The 18,419-nt window shown below is 41.0% G+C and overlaps 1 protein-coding gene across 1 annotated transcript in view; it reads left to right on the forward strand.

Annotated features, from left to right (window-relative positions):
• Nucleotides 1-16,098, forward strand: part of csul (protein arginine N-methyltransferase 5) — a 30,255-nt gene extending 14,157 nt beyond the window's left edge. Inside the window, exons 8-12 of the mRNA XM_076213441.1 lie at nt 754-913; nt 2,677-2,815; nt 8,624-8,827; nt 13,525-13,706; nt 15,171-16,098. Of these exons, the coding sequence (XP_076069556.1) occupies nt 754-913; nt 2,677-2,815; nt 8,624-8,827; nt 13,525-13,706; nt 15,171-15,323 (838 nt within the window). The 3' untranslated portion in view covers nt 15,324-16,098. The remainder of the gene's footprint in view (nt 1-753; nt 914-2,676; nt 2,816-8,623; nt 8,828-13,524; nt 13,707-15,170) is intronic.
• Nucleotides 16,099-18,419: the final 2,321 nt, after the last annotated feature.

The raw sequence follows: 18,419 nt of genomic DNA on the forward strand, positions 1-18,419 counted from the left end.
GTGGAATTATTCCTTTTGACTTTAGCTAACTCCCATATAAAAGGGAAAAAACCCTTTGTGTATGTATGTATATGAAGAGTCTGACCATGAAGTGCTAAGAAGGGAGGGATGACAAATGGATTTTGAATGGATGTGGGGTACATGTTATGACTTGATCTTCTCAAAGGCCTTTTGGTGTATGTATGTATAAATCATCGGAAAAATGTGGCAAATATGGTGAAATGAGATTTTTCATTCAATATACTTTTATGTTTAAGAGGGTAAAAAATTCATCTTCATCTACTTCTTCATCATCTTCTTCCAGCAAATCATTTTCATCATTATTGTATTTGGTTCAGGAACTGTTAAGTTGTTCAAGGTAGCTATTAGATTTTGCATCCCTCCATCTCACCCATTGCCAGGTCAGTGGGTGAGATGCAGGGATGACCCATCATCCAGGAGGAGCCAACATAAGAGGGAGGGAGGGGGATGAGTGGGAGTGGAGTATGTGGGTATGGAATGGGTGGGAGTTGAGTATGTGGGGATGGAATGGATGGGAGTGAATTTTATGCCTTTGTTTTTTGGCTACCTCCCTTGTAAAGGGGAAATGGCCATTGGTATATGTATAAATGTCAACTAAAATGACTAATACCTGGGTGCAGTTTCCTTGTAATGCTATCTCGGACTCATCTACTAAATAGACAGACACTCTTATGCAAAGGATTATTGCCACACTAATGAACTGAGAAAATTTATGTTTTTATCCCTGTACAGCGTGTTGATGGTTGTTGGTGCAGGTAGAGGTCCATTGGTGAGAGCAGCTCTGTCTGCTGCACGAAGAGCACAAAGAAAGATCAAGGTTTTTGCTGTTGAGAAAAATCCTAATGCTGTTGTTACTTTACAAAGTCAACAAGATGAGATCTGGGGAGATTTAGTGAGTTAATAAAAGTTCATAGTTTGAGTAGAATAATGATTATTTTTTTGATTTTGTAATGCATGGATAGTATCAGATTTACATAGTGAATATTTATCTCTTTTATGTAAACTATAGAAAAGGCGGTGGGCGGGGTGCAGGGATGACCCGTCATCCAGGAGGTGCTCAGATGAGAGGAGGGGTGTGGAGTGTATTTGGGGATGAAATGGGTGGGAGTGTTTTTATGCCTTTCCCTTTTTGGCTACCTCCCTTGGAAGGGGGAAAAAGCCTTGGTATATGTATGTATGTATGTATGTAAACTAAGTGTATAGGTTTAATAGTGCAGGATGATAAAGTAATATTAAAATATGTCTCATCTTTGTGAATCGCTAATCTTGTTTCAAAGTCCTGCACCTTCAATTTACTACACCAAGGGTGATGAAAGGAAAAATAATAATAATCATTTATAGTTATTGGTATTATTGCATCTAAATTGGCTGGAAATAGGCTGGAAACCTACAGCCCCAAAGTGGCTGGCAATGGTCCTCATGCCCTCCCATAAGTCTCAGGGATGAAACTTTGAATTTGATGAGGGACTTTGTCTCCAGCTGACCCAAACAGTGTGGTCAGGGGACAGGGATGACCTATCATCAATGAAGAACTGAGATGGGAGGGACAAAAATTGGGTTTTCTACATGTGTGTGAGATGGGTGTGTACATTGACTCAACCACCGTCCTTATAAGGAAGAAAGGGCCTTTTAGTATATGTATGTATGTCCCTTTGGGGCATACATACCGCCTAGGGTAGTGGGCAGGGTACAGGGATGACCTGTCATCCATGAGGAGCTGAGTGGGAGGAAAGGGTGGTTATGGTAGTGGGTATGTGCCTTTTGACTTGGCTACCTTCCATATAATGAGGAAAAAGCCTTTGGTATATAGATGTATGTATGTATTGTGATTATTTCTGTCATGTCTGAGAGTGCATTTTTTTTTTTTTTTTTTTTATGTTTGTATATAAATGTTATTAGTCCATCTTTTTGTAATATATTATTTGCTCTGATCGTTGTGTATTCTGCAAAGTTGGTAATGTTGTGGTAATAGTTTTTCGTACATTAAAGTTATGTATATGCAGGAACTACTGCATTTCATTGAGTTTGTGATGAATACTGTTTATGTTCATTTAGAATGTTTAGTGTTTGTTTTGTATTTTTGTTGTATTTCATGGTGTTGGTTTGTGTGTTTTTCAGGAGGTTCATTTTGTTCTGTATTGGTTTGTACTTGTGTATTGGTTGTGTTGTTAAGTGTTGTACATCTGAGATGGACTTTCACTTTACATGTCTTATAGATGTATGGGAGTAGTTTATTTATTTTATGCATGTAGGTTAGAGGTGGGGGAGTATGTGTGGTGGTTTGTTATAGTTTCCGAGTTCTTGGCCATGTTGGATTTTTTAGTTCCTTGCTTGTTCCTTTTGGCTACCCCCCATGTAAGGGGGAAAAAGCCTTTGGTATATGTATGTATATACTTGTTGCTGGCTCTCCATCATTGTCATGACACCTCTGAAAGGTCTACCATTTTATTGTCTCTTATTTTATTCATCTGTGACTCCCCTTTCAGAAGTAAAGAGGTTAAGGAGAATTTTGTGGGGAAAGATATAATGCAAAAGATGACTGAATCAGGATATTCACAAGTAGATATCATTGTGTTTACAGGTATTTTAAGTAGCTTGTTGTTGCAATGGTATTTGCATTTACTTGATTGATTATGCAGTCTTTTATTTTGACAGGTAACAGTTGTATCCTGTGATATGAGGGATTGGGATGCCCCAGAGAAGGCAGATATCATCGTCTCCGAGCTTCTTGGTTCTTTTGGTGACAATGAGCTTTCTCCAGAATGTTTGGACGGAGCACAAAAGTTTCTTAAAGGTAAGGTCTGTTACATATTATTATTATGTATTTGGTTATCCTGAATTAATGAAGCGGCCTTGCTATGGATGTGCTGTCTTGTGACACTGCTTATGACCCAGGGCAGTGGACAATATGCAAGGATGACCCATCATCCAGGAGGAGCCAAGATAAGAGGGAGGGGAGTGGAGTATGTAGGGGATGGAATGGGTGGGAGTGGTTTCTATGCCTTGTCTTTTGGCTACCTACCGTGTAAGGAGGAAAAATGCCTTTGGTATATGTATGTGATTATCCCCACACAAATATAATAAATAGAAAAAACAAATAACAAGCAGATGTGGAAACTATAAGAATAATTCAAAACTCGAAATTTAACCCACTACTCATGAAGGAGTTGGAGTAACCCATGGAAAAATATCTTCACTAAAACAACATTAACAATCACTTCTCCAGAAGAAGTTTCAGACCCACAACTCCAGAAAATAGGAAATAACCAAAGAGATGTGAAAAATCAGACAAGATACAAGATGCTAGTCACACACACACACGTGCACACACACACACACACACGCAACAGAGATGTGTAAGGAGCAGTAAAGAAATACAGAAACTAACATGCATGTTATACTGTGGCTGTCCCTCCATTGTGCTGCTCCCCAACTATTGATACTATCGTGTACCACTTCTCTGAATATACATTTCTTTTTTTGCTGAACCCTGTGGTAGGGGAGAAAGAATACTACCACCAAGTGTTCTAACTTGAGTTGCAAAAGGCAACAAAATGGCACAGGGATAGGACTAGGCATCCTACTCTCTGTAGCCCCAAAAGGGGACAGTCCTAAAAAAAATCGAAGACATAAGAAGGTCTGGGAGGAGTTTTCCAACCAGAATCCTGAGGTTTGGGTCTTTTAATGTGTGTGGATGTGGTGCAGATGAGAGTAAAAGGGAAAGGATAGGCAGTATGTTTGTGAGAAGATGGATGTGCTGGCCTCGAGTGAAACTAAGTTGAAAAGGAGGGGCAAGTTTGAGTTTGGGAGTGTAGTTGGGAGGGTGTCAGTAGTGAAAAGAGGATGAGGGAGAGAAGGAGTGGCTATACTAGTAAGTGAAGAGATAGGTAAGCGTGTGATTGAGTGAAAGTAGGTTTCTTCAAGATTAATGTGGATGAAGAAAAAATTGGGAAGGGAGATGTGGGTTTTTGTAATTACAAATGGGCCTGGTAATGAGAAGAGTGTAGATAGATTTAAATGAGTGCATAGAGGATTTAGGGAGAAATGTAGATGTATTGGGAGATCTAAATGCTAGAGTAGGAAATGTACCAATAGATGGAGTGGTTGGGAAATGTGGAGTGTTAGGAAAAAATTATAGGGGAGAGTTGATGGTGGAAATGTATCTTGAGAGTTGATGATAGCAATGTTTAGGAAGTCAAGTATAAGTTAATATGGGAGAGGGTGGTGAATGAAAGGGTGGTAGATAGGGCTTTAATAGACTATATAGTGATAACCAGGAGAAGAGTAGGAAGAGTTTTGGATGTACATGTTCTTGCGGGAGAGAGTCGAGGAGTGTCTGATAATTTTTTGGTGGAGGGTGGGGAGGTGCTTGGGTAAGAAAGAGAGAGGGGGGAGTGAAGGATAGAGTGGAGCTGGGAGTGGAGGAGTGGGGATATTTCAAGGAGGGAGTCGCAAGGTATGCAGAGATGGTGTGTGGAACGAGGAAGAAATGGAAGGAAGGGTGGTGAGTGGTGGAGTGATGAAGCAGGGAAGGTTGTGGAAGAAAGGAGGTGAGTGTTCACAGATTGGTTGCAGAGTGGGACGGGGGAATCATGTGAGAGTTGCAGGGAAGAGAGAGGAGACTGTGGAGCATGGGATGGAGGGGGCAAAAACAAGAGTGAATGTGAAGTGAGATAGGAGTGTAACAGAGGATTTTGAAAGTATTAAAGGGATGTTTTGGAAGGAAGTTGGGAGAGGAGGGGGAGGCAAATCAAATGGACAGGAAAAGGTAGGAGTTGCAGATGGAGAGATGATAGTGGAAGGGATGGCAGTAAGAGGAGGATGGGCAGAGTGTTTTGGGGAGGACAGGAAGGGGAGGGTGGTTGCAGTGGGAAGCACTAAGAAGGGGACAATGATGGATAAGGAGAAGTGAGAAAAGATGAAGTGAAAGCAGCTATTAAAATGATGAGGGTGGGTGGGGCGCCTGGGTTGGGTGGGTGTCGTGTGAAGTGTCTGGGAAGGGGAGGTGCAGTGGTGGTGGGGCAGAATCATAGAACATGGGAGAGGAAGAGTGTAAATATGATTGAGATGAAATTCGTGAGAAATATGGTAGGGGGCTAGTAAGCTGGATAGAGTGACAACCAAGGAGGTGAGTAGGAGAGTAAGGGTGGAAAGGGAGTTGGGAGATAGGGCTGATGAAAGAGTATTTGGATGGTTTGGATATATGGAAAGAATGAGTGAAGAAAGACCAGTAAAAGAGGTGTGGAAGGCAGAGGTGGAATGAATGAACATGAGGGGTCAACCTAGGATGGGATGGATGGATGGGGTAAAAGGGGCATTGGGAAAGAGGGGAATGTCTGTTGAGGAAGGACGGGAGAGGACAGAAGATGGGGTGAATGGAGAATGATTGTGTATGGATGATATGATGCATGAGATGGAGTGGGTGGGGGATGGGGGGTGAGGGAGTATGTGCGAGAAAAATTTGACACAGCCCCCATCTCCTTTTCTGCGTGAGGGGACGGAGAGGGTGGCGGTTGCTGATTTAATGAAGTGGCCCTGCCGTGGGTGTGATGCATTTTGCGATGCAGGGATGACCCATCATCCAGGAAGTGCCAAGATAAGAGGATGGGGGCGGGGAGTAAGTTAGGGATGGCTAACAGAGTTTAGAAAATAAGTCAAGCATAAGTACACATGGGAGAGGGTGGTGGATGGAAGGGTGGTAGATAGGGTTTTAGTGGACAACATAGTGGTATTCAGAAGAATAGAAGGGGTTTTGGATGTACATGTTCTTACGGGAAAGTGTGGGGCTTAGATCATTTGTTGGTGGAAAGTAAGTTGAGAGTGGAGGATAGATGGAGAGAGAGGAAAAGGATAAGGTTAGGAGGTACTTAGAATGAACTGCTTAAATGAGAAAGAAAAGAAGTTGAGAGAAGAGTGGGAGGATGTGAAGTATAGAGTAGAACTAGGAGTGGAGGAGGAATAGGGATGTTTCAAGGAGGGAGTCACAAGGTGTGCAAAGATAGTGTGTGGAACAAGGAAAATGGGAGGAAATAGATGGGAGGGTGGTGAGTGGTGTGATGAGGAAGTAAAGAAGGTTGTAGAAGAGAAGAAACGAGTTTTCACAGATTGGTTGCAAAGTAAGATAAGAAACATATGAAAGATACAAAGAAAAAAAAGAGAAGTCAAACATGATAAAGGAGGCAAAAGGGAGAGCGGATGTGAAATAGGGTAAGATTATGATAGAAATTTTTATAATAATAAAAAGATGTTCTGGAAGGAAATTAAGAGAGGAAAGGGAGGCGAATTGAGTAGAGAAGGAAGGTAAAAGGTGTAGATGAAGAAATGATAATGGAAGAGGCGGCAGTAAGAGGAAGATGGGCAGAGTATTTTAGGGAGTTGCTAAGTGTGAAAGAGGATAGGGAGGGAAAGGTAGTAAAGGTAGTTGCAGTGAGAGGCATTAAGAAAATGACAGTTATGAATGAGGAAAATGGAGGAGAAATAAGGAAAGATGAAGTGAGGACAGTTGTTAAGATGATGAGAGCAGGTAAGGCACCTGGTCTGGATGAATGTCATGCAGAATGTCTGAAAAAAGGAGGTACAGTGATGGTGGACTGGCTGGTGATGTATAATGTTTGCCTAAAAGAGGGTAGAGTGCCAGAGGACTGGAGGAGTGCCTGTATAGATCTGCTTTACAAGGGAAAAAGAGACAAGTGTGAGTGTAGTAGTTTCAAAGGGATCAGTTTGCCAAGTGTAGTTTGGAAGGCTTATGGGAGGAGTGGAGGTAGAATGTAAATTGAGAGAAACAAGTAACTGCTTTGGGGGATTAAAAAATGTAATGAGAAATAGACATTTGGGAATGAATGCTTAGAAGAGATTGTATGAAAGGGTGATTGTGCTAACACACTGTGTGGGGTAGAAACATGGAACATAAGAGTGGAAGAGAGAAAGAGTTTAAATGTTTTTGAGATGAAATGCCTGATAAGTATACTAGGGTGCATAGAGTGAGAAACGAGGAAGTGAGGGTGGAAAAGGAGTTGGGAGATAGGGTTGATGAAAAAGTAATAGGATGGTTTGGACACATGGAAAGAATGAATGAACATGAGGGGGTGACTGAGGATGAGGTGGATGATGACTGAGGATGAGATGGATGGTGACTGAGGATGAGATGGATGGATGGGGTAAAAGGGTAATTGAACGAGGGTTTTTGAGGAAGGAAGGGAGAAGACAGAAGATGGTGGTGAGTGGAGAATGGTTGTGTATGGATGATACTGTGATATGTGGAAAGGAGTAGGTGAGATAAGGGTGTTAGGGAGTGGTTATGTGTAAATAATATTTTGACTCGGTCTGAAGGGATTTCTCCCTGTCTTCTCCTTTTATGCATGAGGGGACAGAGAGGGGGGTTGCGGATAAAATGAAGCAGCCATGCTGTGTCTTGTTGCATTGCTTCTGACCCAGTGGGCAGGATGCAGGGATGACCCATCATCCAGGAGATGCCAAGAAAAGAGAAAGGGAGGGGTGGTGAATGGGAGTGGAGTGTGTGGGGATGAAATGAGTGGGAGTGGAGAGAGGAAGAGAGAAGGAGTTTGAATGTGTTTGAGATGAAATGTCTGAGAAGTATGATAGGGCTTACTAGGCTAGATAGAGTGAGAAATGAGGAGGTGAGGAGAATAGGGTTGGAAAGGGAGCTGTGAGATAGGGTTGATGAAAGAGTATTAGGATGGTTTGGACACATGGAAAGAATGAGTGAAGAAAGATTAGTAAAAGAAGTATGGAAGGCGGAGGTGGAAGGAGTGAATATGAGGCGGCATCCTAGGATGAGATGGATGGATGGGGTGAAAGGGGCTTTACAAAAGAGAGGAATGTCTGTAGAGGAAGGATGGGAGAGGACAGAAGATAGGGGTGAATGGAGAAGGGTTGTGTATAGATGAGGCTGTGATGCATGAAGGGGACTGGGTGGGGGATGGGGGGTGAGGAAGTATGTATGAGAAAAAATTTTACACAGCCCGAAGGGATTTCTCCGTCTTCTCCTTTTCTGCATGAGGGGATGGAGAGGGGGGTTGCCGAATTTATGAAACGGCCTTGTTGTGAATGTGCTGTGTCTTGCGACACTGCTTTTGACCCAGGGCAGTGGACAGGATGCAGAGATGACCTGTCATCCAGGAGGTGCCAAGATAGGAGGGTGGAGGGGAGTGGAATATATGGGAAATGAAATGGGTGGGAGTGATTTCTATGCCTTTTTCTTTTTGGCTACTCCCCATGTAGGGGGGAAAAAGTCTTTGGTATATGTATGTACCTCCTTTGTAAGGGATGAAAAAGCCCTTAGTATATGTATGTATATGTTAACAATTAATGTTCAAACCATAACTATTTTACTGTGTAAGACCACATCCCATAAGTGATTTATTGAGCGGGTTAGGGCCATCATTACTTGCGGCGAAGGTCAAGGTGACAGCGATTTGAATCCTGCCACCGGCGAAGTTGAACCAAGGGCATGGTTCATTAAATTCTACGCTACAAAGCCCTCTGTGAGGGGCACCGTCCTAGTTTCCTGATGGGGGGAGTGTGTAACGTCAAACCATATCATCATCATCATGTATTTATGTATTTTATTTGTTTTTTACAGAGGATGGTATCAGTATTCCTTCTAGTTATACATCCTTCTTGAGCCCCCTCCAGTCTCCCAAATTGTATAATGAGGTGAGGATATGCAGAGAGAAGGATAAGCACTTCTTGGCCCATTTCGAGACACCATACGTCGTCTACTTGCACAACAAACGGGAAATTGCTCCTTCACAACCTCTTTTCACATTTTCTCATCCAAATCTAAGTAAGTTAAATAAACATGTTTGTCTTGATATACTTCTACTCTAATCTGTGTTTAAGCTTTACAGGACTTTAGTGAAATGGCATCTTATTTCACTTGACCAATCAATCCACGGACACTTTTTTTTTTTTTTTTTTTTTTTTTTTTTTTCTCTCACTGATTTTGATGTTGATATTTAAATACCTCTTCAAGCTTGCAGTTGCATCTGTAAGAATGGGTATGTTTTAAAGACGAAGTGCTAAAGTGCAGAAAAATGGCATGTGGAATGAGGAGGATTGAAGTGAACAGGAGAGGCAGTAAACGATGGGATGAATCAGTTCATTAATGCCATCTTGACTATGCTCCCATCCACTACCTTTTCCCATATATAGTTATGCTTGTCTATCCTTTTAACCTCTTCATTACAAGTCAAATTTTCATGCACAGGATTGGATGCCTAATGTATGATGCATCACACTACTTTTGTTATAAAATATAAAGTCACTGCTGTATTACTTCTCTTTCACACTGAGTAATAATAAGCACAAAGTGTGATCAAACCAGTTCACATAATTTGAGGGTCACTTATCTACAACTACAAAATGAATATAATCAAGATGTTGACACCCACATCCTTGCATATCTACTTGCGCCTCATGACACCTATGTAGACGTCATTGTATCAAAGAGGTTAACCATTTCCATACGGTGACGCCTATGTGGGCGTCATGAGGAGCAAGTGGGTACGCGATGATGCCGATGTCGGCGTCTTGATTATATCTATTGTAGTCGTACCTACGTAACCTCCATTCTCTCTAAACTGGCTTCATCATATTTTCTATGGCCATCAAAATTCACGCCTATGTAGGCGTCATGAGGAGCAAGTGGGTACACGATGATGCCGATGTCGGCATCTTGATTATATTTATTGTAGTCGTACCTACGTAACCTCCATTCTCTCTAAACTGGCTTCATTATATTTTCTATTGTTATCAAAATTCACGTGTGAAAGAGAACGAACGATTGAGCACTGACTTTATTTTTTATAATGCGATTATTATGACGCAACATCGCATGTCGGGCAGCTAATGCTGCCAGACGTGCGATGTGCCCCGGAGTGAAGAGGTTAAACACTGTGTTTGGTATCATCAACCCCATTACTAGACACATTTCTACACCATAGTTCTTACCTGACACCCCATTCCTTTCTGTTACAACATTTGGTGGCTCATGTACTCATGCATCGAGATCCTCCAAAACCATTACATTTACATTTCTCTCAAAAGTCTACCTACTCATTTAAATCAGTCCAAAATGACTCCCTTTTCACTTCACTTTCTTACTACCATTACTATGCACTTACAAAAGCCAAATATCTCCCATTCTAATTTCACCTTCACCCACATAATCCCTGAAGACATTTCCTTCCACTCCATTACTTATCTCATCACTTACTATCAGTGTCACTCACAACATACAGTCTCTTTCCTTTTATTCTCATCTGTGCTACATCCACATATATTTAATGATCTAGTTGGAAGCTTGCTGGCTGAGCGGGTTAGGGCGCCGTTACTTGCAGCGAAGGTCGAGGGGATGGCAGTTCGAATCCTGCCACCGGCGAAGTTGAACCAAGGGCATGGTTCATTAAATTCCATGCTACAAAGCCCTCTGGTAGGGGCACTGTTCTCGCCTTCCAATAGGGGGGATTTTGTGACGTTAAACCATATCATCATCAGTTCTAGGGATTTGATTAATCCTCATACCCTCTTTTGTCTTCATTTTTTATTTTGAGAAAAATAGAATGGAGGTTCTATAGTCTCTCAACTCCAGCCCATTTAGTCGTCTTTTACAACATATATAAGAATATGAAGGCAGAATTCTTTTCTACCCCACCCCAGGGGATCAGGAAGAGGTCAATCAATTAATCTGTTGTGCAAGGTCTCCTGCAGGAGACCTGTGGCTCCTTGGTAACTGGCAATGACCACCAGGCAGGCCCATAAGTCACTTAGGGAAAGAATATTGTACTGATGTTGGGGGTTTGTTAGTGTTAATATAGGATTGTTAGTGTTAGTATAGGCTGAGATGTTCAGCATCTTCTGTGTGGTGGCCAGGCCTATTCTGTGTTGGTGCTGTCTTGGAGATGAATGATATCTTGAACACTAGCATACTAGTGTGGTACATCCTACTCTTGAGAGGGATGTTTCTGTCAGGCTGATGTCTGGGGGTTTGGTGGTTTGTCTTGAAGAGTTTGTTTAGAGATTTGGGTGTGGACGTATTGTGCTAAGACTGAATTTGAGGCCTGTATGTCTCGAAATATTTAGAAATCTGACTCATGCTCCCCTTGTAGAGAGGAAATGTTCACAGGGTATATATGTATGATCCCAAATGTTATTGTAAAGAATTGGAATCCCTTCAGCCTGTGTGGCTACCTTCCTTATAAAGGGGAAGAAGCTTATTGGTATGTAGATAGATAGTAATCCTGTAGGGAAGAGGCCAAACGCAGAGTATGGGAGTCCAATATATTTTACGTTTCGCCCAGCAGGGCTTCTTCAGAAATAACATTGATGAAAAACATTTTACTCCTTATATAGCCCGAGCCTTGCGGGGAGAAACAAACATTAAAATGGTGTACACACAATTTGCGCAAATTGCTTGTTACTTGTAATTAAAATTGCCAATGGTTAGTTTATTGTAAAAAATCCACTATTCTGATTTATATTTTCTATGAGGGGAAGGATGTTTTTTGGGCTTTTATGGATCTGGAAAAGGCTTATGATAGGGTAGACAGAAAGGCACTGTGGGAGGTTATGCAGATTTATGGGATAGGAGGAAAGCTTTTGGGAGCTGTCAAGAGTTTTTATGTGAGTAGTAGAGCATGTGTTAGGATTAGAAATGGAGAGAGTGAGTGGTTTGAAGTAAAGGTGGGACTTCGTCAAGGATGCGTTATGTCGCCCTGGCTGTTCAACTTATACATGGATGGGGTGGTGCGAGAGGTGAATGCTAGGGTAGTGAGTCAGGGATTGGAGATGGTTAAAGAAAATGGAGAAAAGTGGGAGGTGAGCCAGCTGTTGTTTGCGGACGACACTGCGCTTGTGGCAGGGTCAGAGGAGGGATTGAGGAAGCTGGTGGCAGAGTTTGGGAGAGTATGTGATAGAAGAAAGTTAAAGATAAATGTGGGTAAAAGTAAGGTGATGAGATGTACAAGGGGTGAAAGTGGCAGTAGACTGGAAGTGAACATTAAGGGAGAGCGACTGGAGGAAGTGGATAGTTTTAGATACTTGGGTGCAAGTGTAGCAGGAAAAGGTGGAGTGAAGGTGGAGGTAGAATGTAGATTGAGAGAAGCGAGTAAATGCCTTGGTGGTTTAAAGAGTGTAATGAGAAATAGACATTTGGGAATGGATGCGAAGAGGAGACTGTATGAAGGAGTGATTGTGCCAACAGCACTGTATGGGGCAGAAACGTGGAACATAAGAGAAGAAGAGAGAAGGAGTTTGAATGTGTTTGAGATGAGGTGTCTGAGAAGTATGGTGGGGGTTACTAGGCTAGATAGAGTGAGAAATGAGGAGGTGAGGAGGAGAACAGGGGTGAAAAAGGATTTGGGAGATAGGGTTGATGAAAGAATATTAGGATGGTTTGGACACATGGAAAGAATGAGTGAAGAAAGACTAGTAAAAGAGGTATGGAAGGCAGATGTGGAGGGAGTGAACATGAGGGGACGTCCTAGGATGAGGTGGATGGATGGGGTGAAGGGGGCTTTGGGGAAGAGGGGAATGTCTGTTGAGGAAGGAAGGGAGAGGACGGAAGACAGAGGTGAGTGGAGAATGGTTGTATAGGGATGATGTTGTGACTGCATGAGGAGGAATGGGCGGGGACGGGGGGGGTGGGGTAGTATGTGTGAGTAAATTTTGACGCAGCCCGAAGGGATTTCTCCCCGTCCTCGCCTTATATGCAAAGGGGGACGGAGAGGGGGGGTCGCCGATTAAATGAAGCGGCCTTGCTGTGGATGTACTGTGTCTTGCGACACTGCTTCTGACCCAGGGAGGTGGGCAGGGTGCAGGGATGACCCGTCATCCAGGAGGTGCTCAGATGAGAGGAAGGGTGGGAGGGGTGTGGAGTGTATTTAGGGATGAAATGGGTGGGAGTGTTTTTATGCCTTTCCCTTTTTGGCTACCTCCCTTGGAAGGGGGAAAAAGCCTTGGTATATGTATGAGGGATATAAACGCCGATTCTAAACATCTACGTTTCATCGGCGTTTATATCCCTCATAGAAAATATAAATCAGAATAGTGGATTTTTTACAATAAACAAACCATTGGCAATTTTAATTACAAGTAACAAGCAATTTGCGCAAATTGTGTGTACACCATTTTAATGTTTGTTTCTTCCCGCAAGGCTCGGGCTATATAAGGAGTAAAATGTTTTTCATCGATGTTATTTCTGAAGAAGCCCTGCTGGGCGAAACGTAAAATATATTGGACTCCCATACTCTGCGTTTGGCCTCTTCCCTACAGAGCTGTTGCAGTCATTGCTGCTTTTACTCAGATAGTAATCCCTTCACTTTGAACAAGATTGAACCTATCAAGTTAACTTTGCTTTTCATGTGGAAAATGGGTATGCATGGATTGTGGATACATTATGTCTAATCTCATAAGGTTTAGCAATGGAAAAGTTCTTCATAGATGTATTGTACCACAGATTAATTCAGATATTTGCAATTTCAGATAAGTTGATAGACAACAAACGCTACAAATGTTTACAGTTCCAAGTAACTGAAGATGCAGTACTTCATGGTTTTGGGGGTTACTTTGAAACCACCCTTTACAAGAAAGTGATGCTCAGTATTAGGCCAGAGACACATTCTAAGGGCATGTTCTCCTGGTTCCCCATCCTTTTCCCTATTAAGGTAAGTACCATGCAAGACTACCCCCCATGTAGGGGGAAAAAGCCTTTGGTATATGTATGTATGTACCATGTGTGAATAATATTTTGACACAGCATGAAGGGATTTCTCCCTCTCTTCTCTTTTTCTACATGAGGGGACAGAGGAGGAGGGGGTTGCCAATTAAATGAAGCGGCCTTGCTGTGGATGTGCTGTGTCTTGCTGCATTGCTTCTGACCCAGGGCAGTGGGCAAGATGCAGGGATGACCCATCATCCAGGAGAAGCCAAGAAAAGAAGTAGGGAGGGAGGGGTGGTGAATAGGAGTGGAGTATGTGGGGATGAAATTGGTGGTAGTGGATTTATGCCTTTGACATTGGCTACCTCCCTTGTAAGGGGGAAAAAGCCCTTGGTATATGTGTATATGTACCATGTTTACCTTATTATGTGTGATTTAAGTGGGAATAATGAAAGGATGTATGAAACAGTAGTTGTGCTGATTCAGTGATAGATCCAAGATATAAAAGTTGTGTAGGGCTAGTGGAAATGTGGTTGTTTAAACCAAACAAACCATTAGAAAGCTTGGCATCTTACAGACCTTTGTTGCAGTCCAAACAAATAGAAAGACTGATCATAGAATGAATCCAAACACAATTACTCACCTGCCTTAACTAATATGGATTCAAGGAAGGCCACTCCACTGGTACACTTCTCACCAACATTACTTAACAAGGATCAGAGGGGTTTAACAAAAAAGCACTACTAGAAAGAATGATCATGATGGCAGTAGATATAAATATGTCATTTGACTAAGTTCCCTGACATACACTATCTATAACATTGACATAACTACAGCAATGCCAAGAAATAGCTACATACTTTTAAATGGAGAAGAGGTCTGAAACCTAGAACTCCAAGGTAACTGGTAACATCCACCAGATTGGTTCATAAGTCACTAAAGGGAAGTTTGTAGTTGCCTGGATATGGCCAGGGTGAGGCAGTGAAGATGAAATGTTCTGTGTCTTCTGTGTGATAGTTGCATCTGGGGCAGTTTGGTTCAGTGGCCAGAACTATTCTGTGCTGATTCTGTATTAGTGCAGAATGATGGCCTCAATGCAAGTGTGCTAGTGTGGTTCTCCTGGGATGAATGGATGGATTAATTATTATTATTATTTCTTCTTCTTCTTCTCCTTCTTTTTATTTTTATGTGGCTAATGTTAGGGAGGGTTTTATGGAATAAGGATATCTCTTTCTCTCTCTCTCTCTCAATCTTTCATCTCTCTCTCAATCTTTCATCTCTCTCTCTCAATCTTTCATCTCTCTTCTCTCAATCTTTCATCTCTCTTTCTCTCTCTCTCTCTCTCTCTCTCTCTCTCTCTCTCTCTCTCTCTCTCTCTCTCTCTCTCTCTCTGTGCCTCTATGTCTCCCTGTTTGTCTCTCAATTCAGGTGTTGTAATTGTTACATCAATAACCTCATGTTTCCCTTCCAGGAACCAATCCCTGTAAGTGCTGGCAACATAATTGAAGTCAACTTTTGGAGATGCACAAACAGCAAGAATGTGTGGTATGAATGGTGTGTCACTTCACCTCAGGTTCAAGCCATCCATAATCCAAATGGTAGATCATACACCATTGGTCTATAACTACTTAGTGTGTCATAGACTCTAAAACCTCATGAGTGTCGAGCATTTTTATTCTTTTTTTTTATATTATATAGATATCTTTTCTCCTTTTTTCATGTATGTCAACAGCCAAAATTCAGAAAAGAGAAAAACACTTGAGCTGTTGATTCTGGAATTTTAAAAATTGGAATTCATTCAGGTTTTTTTTGTATTCTTTAGAGTATGAAGATCACATTATTTATTTTGACAATGAAATGTTGTTGATATAATAGATATAAAAATTACCTTTATTTTAAAATAAATACATTATTGGATGTCAAATTATATTGTTATTGTAACACAAAGGATTAAGAAAGAGCTTTTCCTTAAATGAAAAACCCACCAGCCTGAAACTGCTACCTTTTGTAAAGTTTTCTAACAGCGCCTTATAGTAGACCTAAAGAAGTAGAACTTTAAATAAATAACCCTATGAATTTAATACCTGATGTCCAGTAGGTCTATAGGGTTTGGATATTGACTTGGTTTATAATATTTCAAAAGCAGTGATCCATTTCATTGAATTTTCATGTTCAGGTTATGGTTTTACAGAATTCGCTCTTCGTATTGGTGTCGTACTTAGTTTTTCATTTCTATACATTTTTCATACACCACTGAAACAAGACTGCATGATTCCCTAAATAGATTCATTGTGCTGTTTAAGCACATGTATTCCTTTATGATTCATATTGGTCAAATACACAAATATTACAATTATTTCATTGTACTCAAAGAAATAAAAGTAAATCTAGCCAAGGTACTTCTTCTTGTGTATTACTTGTAACCTCTTGATTTTATTGTGAATATTAAGATTATGACGGGCCATCGTCATCCAGGAGGAGCCAAGAAAAGAGGAGGGAGTGGGGATGAAATGGGTGGGGGTGGATTTATGCCTTTGACTTTGGTTACCTCCCTTGTAAGGAGGGAAAAGCCCTTGGTATATGTATGTATGTATTAAGATTATTATTTTACAAGAGAAAGCTGAAAGTGAATGTGGGTAAAAGTAAAGGGGTGAGACTTACAAGGGTGAAGATAGCAACAAGTTGGAAGTTAATATAAAATACAAGAGATTAGAGGAAGTGGAAAGCTTTAAATATTTAGGGGCATATGTTGGAGGAGGGTTGGAGATGAAGTACAGAATAAAGGAGGCAATTCAATATCTAGGGGGTTAGGAATGGAAAATGTCATAATGAATAGGTATCTGAAGATTAACATTAAGAGAAGATTACAAAAGTGTGATTGTGCTCATAGCTCATTCAAGATTTTGTAGAGTTATCTGTGGTAAGTGGAGCCACTGTAAGGTGATGTGTATTGTATCTGGGTACATAGTGTCTGGTGCCAGGCCTATTCTGTGTAGATACTATTTTAGTGCTGGGTGATATGATCACATGGATGTTAATGTCACCCCTGTGTATGTAGGAAGTGATCAAACCACTCAATCTGTTGCCCTTGGTGTCTTGCAGAAGTACATAGGGCTTGGAAGTAATTTCTCCAATGGGTTGATGTCTAAAGGTACTTCATGATGTATTTGATATATAGATATAGGTAGGAGTGTATTTTTGTGTGATTGTGCATGTTCTTGGATGAAAATTTTGCAAGGCACTAGAGTTATATTGTAAATGTTCAGTGCTGTGTTACTAGGGTTGATTTTTTGTTGCATGTTATGGCCTGGGCTTGTGTGATGTGATGTAATAATTGAGTGGGTTTGAGGCTCTTGACAAAGAACAATGTGCCAATCATTCTTTTGGGCTTCTGTATGGGTATGGTTTGAGTTCAGATGATCTGTTAAGAGTTGTTTTAGTGCAGTTGGTTATTATTCTTAAGGATTTGTTTTGTGTTATCCATTTCTATTTTATTACTGGGGTTCTGATTAGAGAAGTGGTTCTTAACCTTTTTCAAGGCCTGTACCCCTTGATTTTCCCCCCAAAAAATTCTTGTACCCCCATTCACTATAAATACAAAACATACAAACATACACCAAAGGCTTTTTCTTCTTTACAAGGGAGGTAGCCAAAAAACAAAGGCATAAAAACCATTCTCACCCATTTCATCCCTAATACACTCCACTCTCCTCCACCCTCTACCCTCCCTCTTATCTCTGCACCTCCTGATACAAAACAAACATATGAAAAAGATTAGTGATACAAACCTTGCTGAGAAATTATTAGATATATTAAATTACTGAGCAAAGGTACTTTTTTATTTAAAATTAAAAATGTCAATTAGTAGAATACAATGAATGCACATTATACTTTCTGGTAAATATAAAGTAGCTTGCTGAGAAATTATCAGATATATTAAATTACTGAACAGAGGTACTTTTTTATTTAGAATTAAAAATGTCAATTAGTAGGATACAATGAGTGCACATTATGCTTTCTCCTGGTAAATATACAGTACCTTGCTGAGAAATTATTAGATATATTAAATTACTGAACAGAGGTACTTTTTTATTTTGATAAAGTCAGGAGGTGCCAAGATAAGAGGGAGGGAGGAAGGTGGAGGGGAGTGGATTATATAGGAAATGGAATGGGTAGGAGTGGTTTCTGTGCCTTTTCTTTTTGGCTACCCCCCCCCTGTGTAGGGGGAAAAAGCCTTTGGTATATGTAAAGATGTCAATTAGTAGGATACAATGAATGGACATCATAGTTTCTCATGGTAAATATAAAGTACCATTGCACTGGCTATCACGTCTGGTATCCCCAGGTTTAAGGTTTTGTACCCCTAGGAGGCACAGGTACCCCAGATTAAGAACCACTGGATTAGTCTTCCAAACACCCTCTTATGCCTTGTTTTTTCATTGAAAAGTGCAGTGGGAGAATCCTAGTCCTTTCACTTTGTCCAGTTTAATTGCCTTTTGCAACATGAATTGGAACATGATCATTGCATTCATCCACCACAGGGCTATCAGAGAAGGAAGAACTAATACAGAGCAGGTATAGTATAGGTTCAAGGGGACAGCAGTGGTACAAAAGTATGTCTTTATTCCTTTATGAGTAAAAATTTTACTCATACATGAAGGATGTGTGGCTCTGGTCCAAAGAGGTACCCCAAGAGTAGTCACCAAAGTGTTGACTGCAT

The sequence above is a fragment of the Oratosquilla oratoria genome, chromosome 31 (genome assembly GCF_046742065.1).
Source record: "Oratosquilla oratoria isolate Oo_2021 chromosome 31, ASM4674206v1, whole genome shotgun sequence".
NCBI classification, from domain to species: domain Eukaryota; kingdom Metazoa; phylum Arthropoda; class Malacostraca; order Stomatopoda; family Squillidae; genus Oratosquilla; species Oratosquilla oratoria.